At 41.9% G+C, this 12189-nt stretch overlaps 2 protein-coding genes across 6 annotated transcripts in view; one reads left to right on the top strand and one right to left on the bottom strand.

The window, feature by feature from the left end:
• Positions 1–12189, bottom strand: part of Srp72 (signal recognition particle 72) — a 58299-nt gene that overhangs the window by 27693 nt on the left and 18417 nt on the right. The gene's annotated exons all lie outside the window — the stretch shown is intronic.
• Positions 1–12189, top strand: part of LOC143216574 (fibroblast growth factor receptor homolog 1) — a 72644-nt gene that overhangs the window by 60231 nt on the left and 224 nt on the right. For 4 of the 5 annotated variants that reach the window (XM_076439751.1, XM_076439746.1, XM_076439749.1 and 1 more), the window contains 8 exons: positions 6861–7211; positions 7425–7805; positions 9594–9781; positions 10080–10215; positions 10288–10773; positions 11038–11536; positions 11813–11953; positions 12041–12146. In XM_076439751.1, coding sequence (XP_076295866.1) covers positions 6923–7211; positions 7425–7805; positions 9594–9781; positions 10080–10215; positions 10288–10773; positions 11038–11536; positions 11813–11953; positions 12041–12146 — 2226 coding nt within the window. In that variant the 5' untranslated portion in view covers positions 6861–6922. Of the gene's footprint in view, positions 1–6860; positions 7212–7424; positions 7806–8315; positions 8498–9593; positions 9782–10079; positions 10216–10287; positions 10774–11037; positions 11537–11812; positions 11954–12040; positions 12147–12189 lie in introns of all 5 variants that reach the window. The other variant, XM_076439750.1, reaches the window with a different exon arrangement.

Raw genomic sequence — 12189 nt, 5'->3', positions numbered from 1 at the left:
TCAAAACATTCAGAATATTTCCTCAACCCCAAAAGATCTTGCTGGTATTTCGCCGCTTTCTGTGTTTTTGCTTCTTTCCAGTTGATTGTGCTATGGTTTAAATCGACGAATTATTTTAATAGAGTATATCTGACAACGCAAACAGAAAGAAATCAAAAGTTTGACAATTTGTTGAAAAGAAAAAATAGGTGTATTTTCATCCTGAGAGTTGAAATACGTCATCTCAGCGTTCATTGCAAATGAATTGTCTTAAAAATGAATTAACCTTTATGTAAAGTACCATAATTATTGGGTTGGCAAGAAAGTAATTTCGATATTTTAAGGTGAAATAAAAAAGCGAATTTAGCTACCAGAAAGATGGCAAAAGATCAACGAACAAAATGGAAAATATTTTACTGATTAAAGTTCGATGCTTGAATAGAAAAATTAGCTTTTGTTTCACCTTAAAATACCGAAATTACTTTCTTGCCAACCCAATAATTTGTATAAATTAGCTTTATTTAAAAATGACGAATATAAAGATGGTGGTTGATCGATATCGAACGTTCAAATAAGTTTGAATTTAGAAGCGAGACATTTGAGATCTAGGAAGAACTGCCAATAAACTGTGAAAACCAACAATTACAGGGGTCAACGAAGTGACTAATTACATGCACAGCTAGATATCAGGAAAGAAACAGTTGTAGTCGGGATAAACACGCTGTCATTTGCACAGGAACATTTAAAATAGAAAAGTTCTGTACACGTTGAATTCGAGTTGATTAATTGGTGGGTTTGTTTTCACTTCATTAAAATAGTTGCCAAGGTGCACTGGTCAGACTCCGCGTCTAACGAAATGCTATGCCGTTTCTAAACATAGCCACGGAGTGCCTGGAAATCGCGGGGATCGCGTAAACTCTATCGATTTTGATTGTTTCTTTTACACTTCGGGCCTGCGGTCTGCGCAGCATTCGCTTCGGTGTAATATTATAGAGTCTGCATCGTTTTTGGCAGCGTATCTTGTACAACTATAAAAATAATATTTCGATGCTAAAGCCGGCGACCATAAACTCTTGCTGCCTAAAACAGAAGCCTCCGAAAATTTCCTGACGCCATTATTGTAAGATATGTTTTACGCTTGAAATCAAATTATGTTCCAATTTTATAAATGACCACAGTGCGAAGAAGAGCATCTTACAACACTAACAAGAAAAAGAATTAGAGATTTTAGGATCACTTTATTTTTTAACTTTAATTGGGTCCGACTAGTGAACAATATACGTACACGTCGTTAAATCCGTAAAGGTTAGGTGGAGGCTGAACACGTGTGCCATTATTGTTAGGTCACCGGTCTATAGTCTATAGTCGAAATACTTTTGGCACACTTTTCAGGCAATCCATCTTCTATGCTTCTACACCTGCATCAATCCTTCGTTCTCCCTTCTAAATTACCACTGGGTGTTCTTTTATTTTCTACTCCACATTTAAAAATGGTAAAAATATCTCTACTTGGTCTACTTGGTGCCGCCCCTATTTTTCATGCAAATGAAACGTTTTTCGATCACGATACTAATTAAATTTTTCATCCACCTTTCAACCCTTCGTAAACTGTAAAAATATTTATTTTTAATGACCACTTCAAAATTCTCCGAGTAACTGTTTATTACAAATTAAATCATATAGACGGCATCAAATTTTATTTTTTACTGCTTTGTGTATTTCGGATATCTGCGTCAAGGCAATTGGAGCAGCAAAAGGCGTTCAAATATAGATGCTTTTTATGATTGTGTTGCAAATTGCACCGTGAGAAGATTCTAAGAAAATTATGATTTTCATGGTAAATGGTAATTCTGCGAAGTTCAGAGAGCGAAAGAGAGTCGCACGTTTTGGATAAGTCTGTCAAACTTTTCTTCGAAGCGTTCCCAAAGCAACAGGGAGCGATCCAGCCGTTTCTCGATCGATTTTCGGTGCGCACGATTCTAAATTGGACCGGCTCTCGCTGCGGAAAATATTTTGAGAACCGGTCACGACCGCCTCGCGGAAGCCGCTCTCCGCTTGCTATTCGCGCGAAAACTTTGAAATTAATTTACGAGCGGCGCGTGCTATTCCCGACAAGCCCGAACACACGGGAACACATCGCGGACCTTTTTCCGACGATCGTCGGAGATTTATTGGACGGGATTAATGCCCCGTGCCTCGGAGCCCGGTCGCGTGTGTCCATTCCTCAGTATTATCGACAGCTTTCTCACCTCAGTGGTCCCAAACCAGGAATTTACAGTGCTGAATTACTGTACAAGTAGCTGGACGGTTATCCGAACTAATTAGTAGACTGCGGATTTTATTAATTTACAGCAAACTATGCCATTTAAAACAGTGAAAAACTTGTTCAAATTATTAAAATAAGAATTAAACGTCTCTCTAGCTTCAGTCTCTTGCAAATGATACAGATTCGACTTCTTACCAAGTTTAGAATAAATAGTGTTGTGCGTGGATCGTTTTAGACTGAACTATTTCGGTTGCAAATACAAACACGTTCTATTTTTAATGATTCCATTGTGATTCATTGCACGTCATTTTAGACTGAACTATTTTGGTTACAACTAGAAATGTGTTGTAATTTGAATAGTTTCATTGCGACTCACTGCACATCGTTTTAGACTGAACTACTTTTACTGCAGATATGTTCTAATTTTAATCATTTCACTGTCGTTAAATTGCAAATGCAACATAATGGACCAGATCGCGGAACACCGCGAGTGTCCATAGTGCCAGTCAATAATTGCGGCGCCGGATAGCCCCTGAATAAGGTGAAAACTGGCGTTCATAAATCACGAAGGAACGACTATCTAAACCAGCGTGCAACTCCCGTGGAGGATTAATTGGACTGGTCGACGACGACTGTCCACTTTTCTAGTCCTCTGTTTCGCGTAAATCATTATCGCGCGTTCGCTGTATCCGCTGGCTGCCAGGCAGAACGACGCGGGTTACACTCCAAAGACATTCCAAATAGATACTAACTATATTTCGCCAGGAAAAAAGATTGCCGGAGTGGAGTACTTTTTCTTCACGTACTGACTTACGACCGGTAACACGCTCACTCGTTTTCTTTTAGTTATTAACAACCATTCATGGACAAGGATTTATTAAAATCGTGTGTCGATATCTTTGTGGTGTATGTATATGTGAATGAGTGAAAAAGGAAGTTGGCGAATGAGAGTGAGCGAGTGAGTAAACAGAACGAGTGATAGGTCGAATGAGGAAAGACGAGAGAATGAGACAGAAAATTCGCGAAGCAAATTCGACAGTCAAAGTGGGCAGACGTAGTTTCGAGAGTATTGTAAATCGTGTGAATTGTTAAATGGTTCGAGGTGTTCAATAAAAGTTTCATCTCAGATATACATATACCGGAGACAAAGTAAACCACTGACATTTCGTTATTTAGGAAAGCACGCGCATAATTTGTTCGCTACTCTAGAAGCTGGATACGCGAGCCTGATGATTGGCCAATATAGGTTTATCTTAATAGCTATGTTAAATAAGCTATTTTTCCCTATATAATTAGTTCTTGTAGATTCTTGTAGATTTAGATAAATGGATATACTATGTATATCATCTCGTACCAGCAAGTATTATTTTCTAGAATAAATCCTTGGCAGAATATTTTCCACAAAAATTAATTTTACCAAGGAGATAACGTAAACACATGAAACTTCGCTATATCGTAATTTGAATTGCGTCATCGCTTGGCAGCCATCGAGTTTCCTCGTTCGAAGGACTCAAAGAAGCCAAATTGAAATTCGAATTCCGGCCCCGCGTAAACAGGTAGCTGGACCACTCTTTGATCCCGGGTCGACAAAGAGAAAACAGGAGAAAAGTCGACCCACCACGGAGAATAGCAACGGTGAAAAGACAGAAGACACGAGTAAATAAACGACCAGCAGCTCGGTCGCGTTGTCAAACGAGGGAGACTCGCCATTAGCTAATGGCCGACGCTCCCCCGAACGAATCGGGCTAACATTCTCCTTGCCTGTCTCGGCTATTTGCTTTTTGGAACGAAATATGTAAGTATTCGTCCTACTGCCGCGCCGTTCGTTCCCCACGAAAATAGAGAGACAAAAATGCTTCCTACAATTTTTCTATACCCTTTTTCGTTTGATCAACTCCTTGGCATACATCAGCTGCACACATTAATTCGTAACCCTCCGCTAGTGAATTTAGCGATCATTATAAACACAATTAGAATACATTCTACTCTCCAAAACAAGAGTCATCACTTGTAAAAGCCTCAAGACCAACTTGACCCTCAGGACGAGGACATCGCGAGAGGAAAGTCTAACAGCCGGAGCCATGGAGACTCATTTTCGAGGTCCATTCATGAATTCGGCATCGAGGTGTCGCCATTTGGCCCCCGGCCAGAAACGAATCGCGACACTGTCCCTTCCGACGTTCCATCTGGAATCGTCTCGCCCTCCTGGCCCCTCGATTCGCGTCTTCCTCGTCGACAGAACGCGTCAGACTAAATTTAGAAGCCTGTCGAGGGTGTTCTCTCTGCTCTGCTCATGGTTTGCGCACCCGATTGCAGTTGGTACACTCGCCTGGCCAGGTTCGACCTTTTTTATTCAACTGTAAAACCGCTAACCGAAAGAATACCACAGCATATGTAAATCGGTGCAGAACAAGCGAAGCGGAAACAGAAATCAAATCTGTAGAAATACTAATTGAACTTGTTCTAGTTTCATAATCCATCGTACATTTTATTCCGTCATTTTATTTCATGAGTTTTTCTAAAAAATGCTGCCACTTTAAATGTCTCCGAAACTCCGAAAAATTAGAAAAGTAACAAAAAACAGATTACAAGGACTGGATGTCCCCTTAGAAACCTGCAACATCTGTTTGAATAATTTTTTCGTGCTACTTTCATGCTACGAGATACACCCTGTGTATTAGTAATAGTTGTATAGTTCTCTGAAATTGAATATAATAAACTTGAAAATATAAGATTTGTTTCTCCAGTCTTTTCGCGGATTAAACCGACTGCGACGAGTACCAGGCTGATTTCCATACGGTCGCAAACGTCGTGAACTCTCCGTTTTGTGTAATTAGCACAGAGAGACGTGTATTTATCATCTAATCGGACACAAGACTGAATTCCAGCTCGCCCACGATTTCCGGGAGTCTCGGTAGTTCCCCGAGAGTCCTCCTTTGCAGCCGTTTTAATTTCCATCCTCGGTCTCCCCAGATCTTCCATGTTGCCCTCTCTTAATCCGGTGTTTAAACATCCTTAGCAGCCCGCACAATTGACCGATTGTCCCGGAGTGCTACTCCCGACGGAAGTCGATCGAGTTTATTGTCTTTCGCCGCAAGTTCCGTTCCGTTCACGCTTCTTTTTTCGGACACGCGCGCGGTGCCGGTGCGTCACGTGCGTGCACGACGCTCGCCAGATTCATCGAATGAATTCTATTCGCCAGACGATTTCGATTCGAAAGCCAAACGCATAACGGACACGCTCGATGTCTTCCGGTAGTCGTTTATCCTCGTAGGCCAACTATAGACGCTAGTAATCGGCTAGAAAATGTTGCGAAAATAACTAATTACTTGTTATTTGGTTTGACGCTGTTTGTTGGTTCACAATTGAAATTGTTGTTGCTGATCCATTAATTAAAAAGTCTCTAGCCATAGACCATACACATTTAAAAAAATTGTAAAATACTCGGTATTAACATATACATTTGTTCGTATTTTATGAATGCGGAGTGCAAGAGAAACTTGAATATTTTCCTACCGTTAGAATTGTGTCTACTGTATACAATGCTTACAAACTTGTTGCGAGAGGATATGGTGTTCATTGAAAATTTAAATGATCAAATAAAATTGATGATCACTGCATCCGATTGCACCGATTACCTTAACAGCGATTTAATTACTGGACGAGGATCATAATACAAGCTCCTTTTCAAATGGTTTTTAATAAATGGGTGTGTCGAATCAGAAAAAGAGAACGGATACGTATATCAAGTTTTTCACGGCGATTCCAATGCGTCTTTAATTCGACGTTGGAACACAGAGTCGTGTGGCAGACGTTTCCTCCGCGTGGATTTCAGGGTGTATCGCAACAACGATTCGCGGAAGAATCGAATTAGAAGAGGCGAACGTTTGCCAAGCGACGGCTACTTCGGTTTATCTTCGTGATGTCAGATACAGTCGTTAAGATCCCGGTTTTTCCTTTTTACGAAAGCGAAATCGTTCGAAATAAATGGACGTGCTCATAAAACATTCACATAGATCGATAAATCTAGCTAGTATTTAGTGACAACTTACCACATGAAAACCCACTTCAATATTGCATAGTCTATCAATCTTTTATATTTATACGGCAAATATAATGGAGCATCTAATGATGCGTCGTGAGAATAAATTATATTTTACACGTTCAAGTCACTCCAGCGGTCGAAATAATTACTAAATAATAAATTTTAGTACTTCAGACACTGGTACAATTAAAATTTTATCGTAACCGGGCTCCTGTTATATTTTCCACTAATTTTCATTAACAATAAAAATTTCTGCTAGTAGTTGTAAACAATTTTTCCTTCCTCTCTATTAAAATATAAAGATTCCTTACCACCTGCTCAATAAGAATATTTTTAAATTATCCATCCCACCACTAGCCTGCAATTGTCAGTTTAAATACGCATTATACTTTATAATATTGACCCCCTACATGAAAACATATTTTTAAAGGTACCCAGACTCTGCCGTCGGAGGGTTAATTATCTTTTAACAAAATTGAAAACGAAATTCGCAAGGCTTTTAAGCAAAGAGTTCGGGAGATAGTAGATTATTTGTGGATGAAATTAATTTTTGGAAATTGTTTTTCTCAGATTTGGAGCATGACGAAGTGGTGGTGGTGCCGCTCGGCGAGAAGCTGATCCTGCGATGTTCGATGAACGGGAAAACGACCTGGTACAAGGATAACAAAGTACTCCAGGCATCGGGGCCAAGGGTACGGCTGATCAAGCAGACCTTGAAATTCAAGTATATCGAACCCGAAGACGCGAGCTCGTACGCTTGCCTGGTCGAATCGAACGCGACGGCCGAATGGCGGAATGTGACGATACGAATTGAGCAGTTGCAGAACGACGGCTATCAAAGCGACGTCGATAAACTGGGCCCCGTGCTGGGAGCCCATCGAGCCGAAGAGGAAACGAACGAGCTGGAAATCGAAGAGAGAAGTTAGCTCCTTTCTTCAAACTATTTATTAACAATCCTAACTCCTTAACTTCCTAACTCGAGTTCAACTTTTCATCTGCTATCGACTCTTCAAGTTCACCACAATCTAAGCATAAGCTCCGCACACGATATTCTATCCTAAAGGTCCCCAAGTACTAATCAGCAATCTCCAGTTCAACTTTCCGAGTACTGACATCCTCCATCATTTTCTTCAGATGTGCCAGAAACTCGGTCGTTGCACCATGACAGCGACACCGTGGACAGCGACCTTGAAAACGAAAACGCAGGCGAGCATAACAATACCGTCCCGAAACGAGCACCATCGTTCAACAACAAGAGCATCGATATGGGTCCTGTGATCGCAAAACCAGCCGGCAACATGCTCCGTCTAAGGTGTCCAAGTTTTGGCAACCCTGTACCCAACATCACCTGGTACAAGAACAACGATATACCGAAAAGAACCTTGGGTGTCTTTACGATAACCAAGTGGACCATCAAATTGGAGGACCTGGTCCCCGAAGACAGTGGGAACTATACTTGCGTGGTGTGCAATATACTGGGGTGCATCAATCGGACTTGGAAGGTCGAGATTGTCGGTGAGCAGAGTCATCTTTCGTTAAGACGTTATGTATCGGTGCTGTCCACGAAAATGGAACCTGCTTAGGTCTCTAGACTTTTTAGCAAAGAATGGCAGCTGCTGCAGAATCAGAGATCGTCAGGAATTAAAGATTTTAGGTAAATAGTTGTATGGCACCGTTTAGAGTATTAGTTGCCTTGGACAGCACTGTGATACGTCATTGATGCTTCTTTAGATTAAGGATTTTCAGCAAGATTTTGGCTGATGTCTAGGACAGCTGAAGCTAGGTTGCAATGTACAAAATGTCTATGCATTTTGACGTTGATTCGAACTTGTTTAGTTCTGACACAATTGTTCCAATCAAGTACTAGTCTTGTGGTAATTGGTAATAAAACTTGATAGTTATCAGTCCTTTTTTAAGTGTCCGAACATTACTGTAATTCACTGCAACAACTTTCAATGAGAATTGCATACGTTGCGACCTAGCCTAGCCTTGATCGGGTCCGCTAACCGTTGAACGCATCTGTAGAGCGTTTTCCGCACAAGCCGTACATCAAGGAGGATTTCCCAAAGAACATGACGGCGCTGGTGAACAGCACGGTGATCTTCAAGTGTCCGATCATGTCTGATCTCGAGCCGTTCATACAATGGCTGAAAACGGCCGAGTACCCGGGCAACGAGAAGAACGTGCCGAACGGGACTCTGGTGCAGGTACAGGCGGCATTGTAAACCGTTCGTTGGTGGAGGTTCTTGCCTGTATCCTCGTCGAGGTCACTATGTCCATACGACCAATTTCGAAAACACACACTATCAATCATAGACAACACGGGGATTCCGGTGGCGCTTCTCTGTTGCACTCCCGTTAAACACAGTGACTAACCATGATAATATGGTGGAGGAGCTGAACGATTTCTCTCGTGTACTATAATTTTCAGGTGGTGTCCGGTGGACTTCCGATGACTGTGACTACCATCGATCTTGCACTTTGTGTTTTAATAACATCGTGATAAATGCTAGAACAACCAAGAGACTGCTAAACTCGACTGGTCTCTCACTATTATACGTTCCTCAGGGTAAAAATTCTCCCATCAGATAGATACATTGAATCGCAACAAAAATTCGTTCGGTTACTTTCGATATCTTCATTCCATTTATTAGCAAAGTAATTATGTTTATAACCGAAAATGGTTTTGTGTTATAATCCAATATAAACCAAGATTCCATTTCTCTCTGTAAATCTATGGACGAGAAAATGGTTTTGTTCTGGGGTCTCTGCAATTATTCCTGAGGAATGTACGAGGATTGATTTTAATTATATTAGATTGCGGATCTTTATGAAAAAGAAAAAACCTCTGCATCATTTAGATGGAACCAAAGAAAAATTTGTTTCTTCTTTTAGATGATACGCACTTTTGTCATAAATTCATCAAATCCGCAGTCCGTTAATTATAGAAGTGCTTGGTAGTTCTAGCATTAACAGTTCTCCAGTAATCCTCTAAGGCTAAGGTGCAGGTCTGTCTTTACGATCGCGTGGATGTTCCCCGAGATCGAATTCATCTTCGTTTGAAAGAAAGCTAAACATTTGAGTTTTCCGATTTAATTAACACTAAACCTACCGACCGTTAAAAGCATACTAGTAATGTGTTGCACGATTGAATTTATTTATTATCATTTCCAGAGTGGAAGGAAGATTGTAGGTTTAGTGTTAATAAATTCGATCTTGAAGGGATGATTTCCCAACTTTCTTTTCTCGTTACGATTCTCGAGCTTCGGTAAAAACGGTGGTTGGGTCTATTTTTTCCTATAGAGAGCGTGAAACATCGGCCGATACTGACCTGGGCGCCGAGAAATGCAACTGTAGTGATCGGCAGCAACGTGACGATGACCTGCAAGGTCCTCTCCAACGCACACCGTCACCTCGAATGGTATCACGGTTATCACACTTCTTTCGACACTGTCAACAAAACCAATCAAAGTTTCCGGGTGGAGGTCAAGGTGGGCACGTAGAACTACTTGCATGATATTCTGTCGCTTCTCCGAGTTACCCCTATCTGCATCCTCTGTCGTTAATGAAACGTCTGTCTAAATAAATACGATCTTCCAATTCATTGTGTTTGAAATCTCAGTCCAATGAGATTCATCGAAACAGAATTAGTTGCTCAAGATCTCATCGTCCTCGAGTGTCCTAGTATACTGCTAACTATTTTTCTGCTTAAACCCTAACTTTCTAATGCGATCCAATCGTTCGTGAAGAAATACAATAATAATTTCGTTTGGAATTCTGTGACTTTAGTCTGGAGTGGATACGCAGAACCCTGAACTGCTGATTTTATACAACGTGACCGAGAAAGATGAGGGCTGGTACACTTGTATTGCTCAGAACAATTTGGGAGAGACCTTCAGCAGCGCCTATCTTCAGGTTGTCGACTGTAAGTATCAGACAGATGAGTTTTATAATTGGTAGACATCGTTATGAACGAACATTAATCGCATTTTTCCAGCCCTGGAGAACCTAGTGCCGATCCCAGCGAAGCCCCAGATTCTGGTGAACATTCTCGCGGCGGTACTGTTCATCTTCTTCGCAGTGGGCGTCGTAGTAGTGATCTACATTTTCCATCGTCTGAAACGCGAGAAGATGAAGAAGCTGCTAGCAATCGAGACTGCAAGAGCCGCGGTAGTCACCCAATGGACCAAAAAAGTGATCGTGGAAAAGCAGAACCTGGTGAACGCGCAGAACGTTCAAGAGCCGTTGCTGATGCCTGTGGTGAAGATCGAGAAACAGAAATCGACGGTTGTCGCCGAGGACAGCAACGGAGGCAGCATATCCGAGTACGAGCTTCCTGTGGACAGTGCGTGGGAGTTGCCCAGGGAAAACTTGGCTTTAGGCAATACTCTTGGCGAGGGCGCCTTTGGCAAAGTTATCAGGGCGCAGACTAACACTGGCAAGCCTGGAATACCCAGCGTCGTGGCTGTGAAAATGTTGAAAGGTAAGCTTTCGACACATGCTCGTCAGACATCTTCGAACAGCTTCGAACATCTTTTCAAACGTCTTTGTACATCGTTCGTCACTTGTAAAGCATCTTGGTATTTTGAAATATGTATCGAACATCTTCAAACAGCTTCACACTTCGCACATCCACGACTCTAGTATGTTCGAACCATCCAAACAACTTCAGACAAAGTCAAATATGTTGAATCTTCATCAAACGGACTCAAACGCAGAATGTGATCAATCTATAAATTTGTTACAGAGGGTCACACGGACGCAGAGATGATGGACCTAGTGTCCGAAATGGAGATGATGAAGATGATCGGGAAGCACGTGAACATAATCAATCTGCTAGGCGCCTGCACGCAAGGAGGGCCATTGTACGTGGTGGTGGAATTCGCTCCTCATGGGAACCTACGGGATTTCCTCCGGGATCATAGACCGTCTTCAGGCTACGAGCCAACGATAGGTCAGGATTCCAAGGAGAAGAAGACCCTGACGCAAAAGGACCTAGTCTCTTTCGCGTATCAAGTAGCCAGAGGCATGGAATACCTGGCGAGTAGAAGGTGCATTCACAGAGACCTGGCCGCCAGGAACGTTCTCGTCAGCGACGAGTACGTCCTGAAAATTGCTGACTTCGGTCTTGCCAGAGACATTCACTGCCACGATTACTATAGGAAGACCACGGATGGACGGTTACCGGTGAAATGGATGGCGCCGGAGGCTCTTTTCCATCGGGTCTACACCACTCAGTCCGACGTGTAAGTAATTTCCATCGAACGTCAACGAGACCAGAGTTGCACATTATTCAAATTGTTCCAAATAAATATTTCTCTAAAACAATTATTCGAATAAATTATTCTTTATTCGTAACACATTAGGTGGGGATAAAATGTTAACAGTTGCGGTAGAGACCTTTGCGACAGGTGCGGAGAGAATACTGTATCCGAATAAAATGTTGACCAACACTAAACAATACACGCAAACGTCGCGTCGTTAAGCGAGATATCAAAGAATCATTTTACTCTATTTCGCAGGTGGTCGTACGGAATTCTGTTGTGGGAGATCATGACGCTGGGTGGCACCCCCTATCCGTCCGTACCGTCAGTGGAGAAGCTATTCCACTTACTGAGAACTGGTCACCGAATGGAGAAGCCACCTTGCTGCTCTATCGAAATGTAAGCACATTCGACTTCTCTATCATTTTCGAAGTACACACCCTAGAGTATTGGGATTATCAATATATATGGGATGTTAAATTACAGATACATGCTGATGAGAGATTGCTGGAGCTATCAGCCAAACGAGAGGCCAATGTTCGGAGAACTGGTCGAAGATCTTGATAGGATATTAACGATAACTGCGAACGAGGTAAGTTGTTGCTTCGGTAGCGTCTAATGAATCAAAGCAATTT

Source organism: Lasioglossum baleicum, chromosome 15 (genome assembly GCF_051020765.1).
Source record: "Lasioglossum baleicum chromosome 15, iyLasBale1, whole genome shotgun sequence".
NCBI classification, from domain to species: Eukaryota; Metazoa; Arthropoda; class Insecta; order Hymenoptera; family Halictidae; genus Lasioglossum; species Lasioglossum baleicum.
This window is presented reverse-complemented; position numbering and strand designations above follow the sequence as displayed.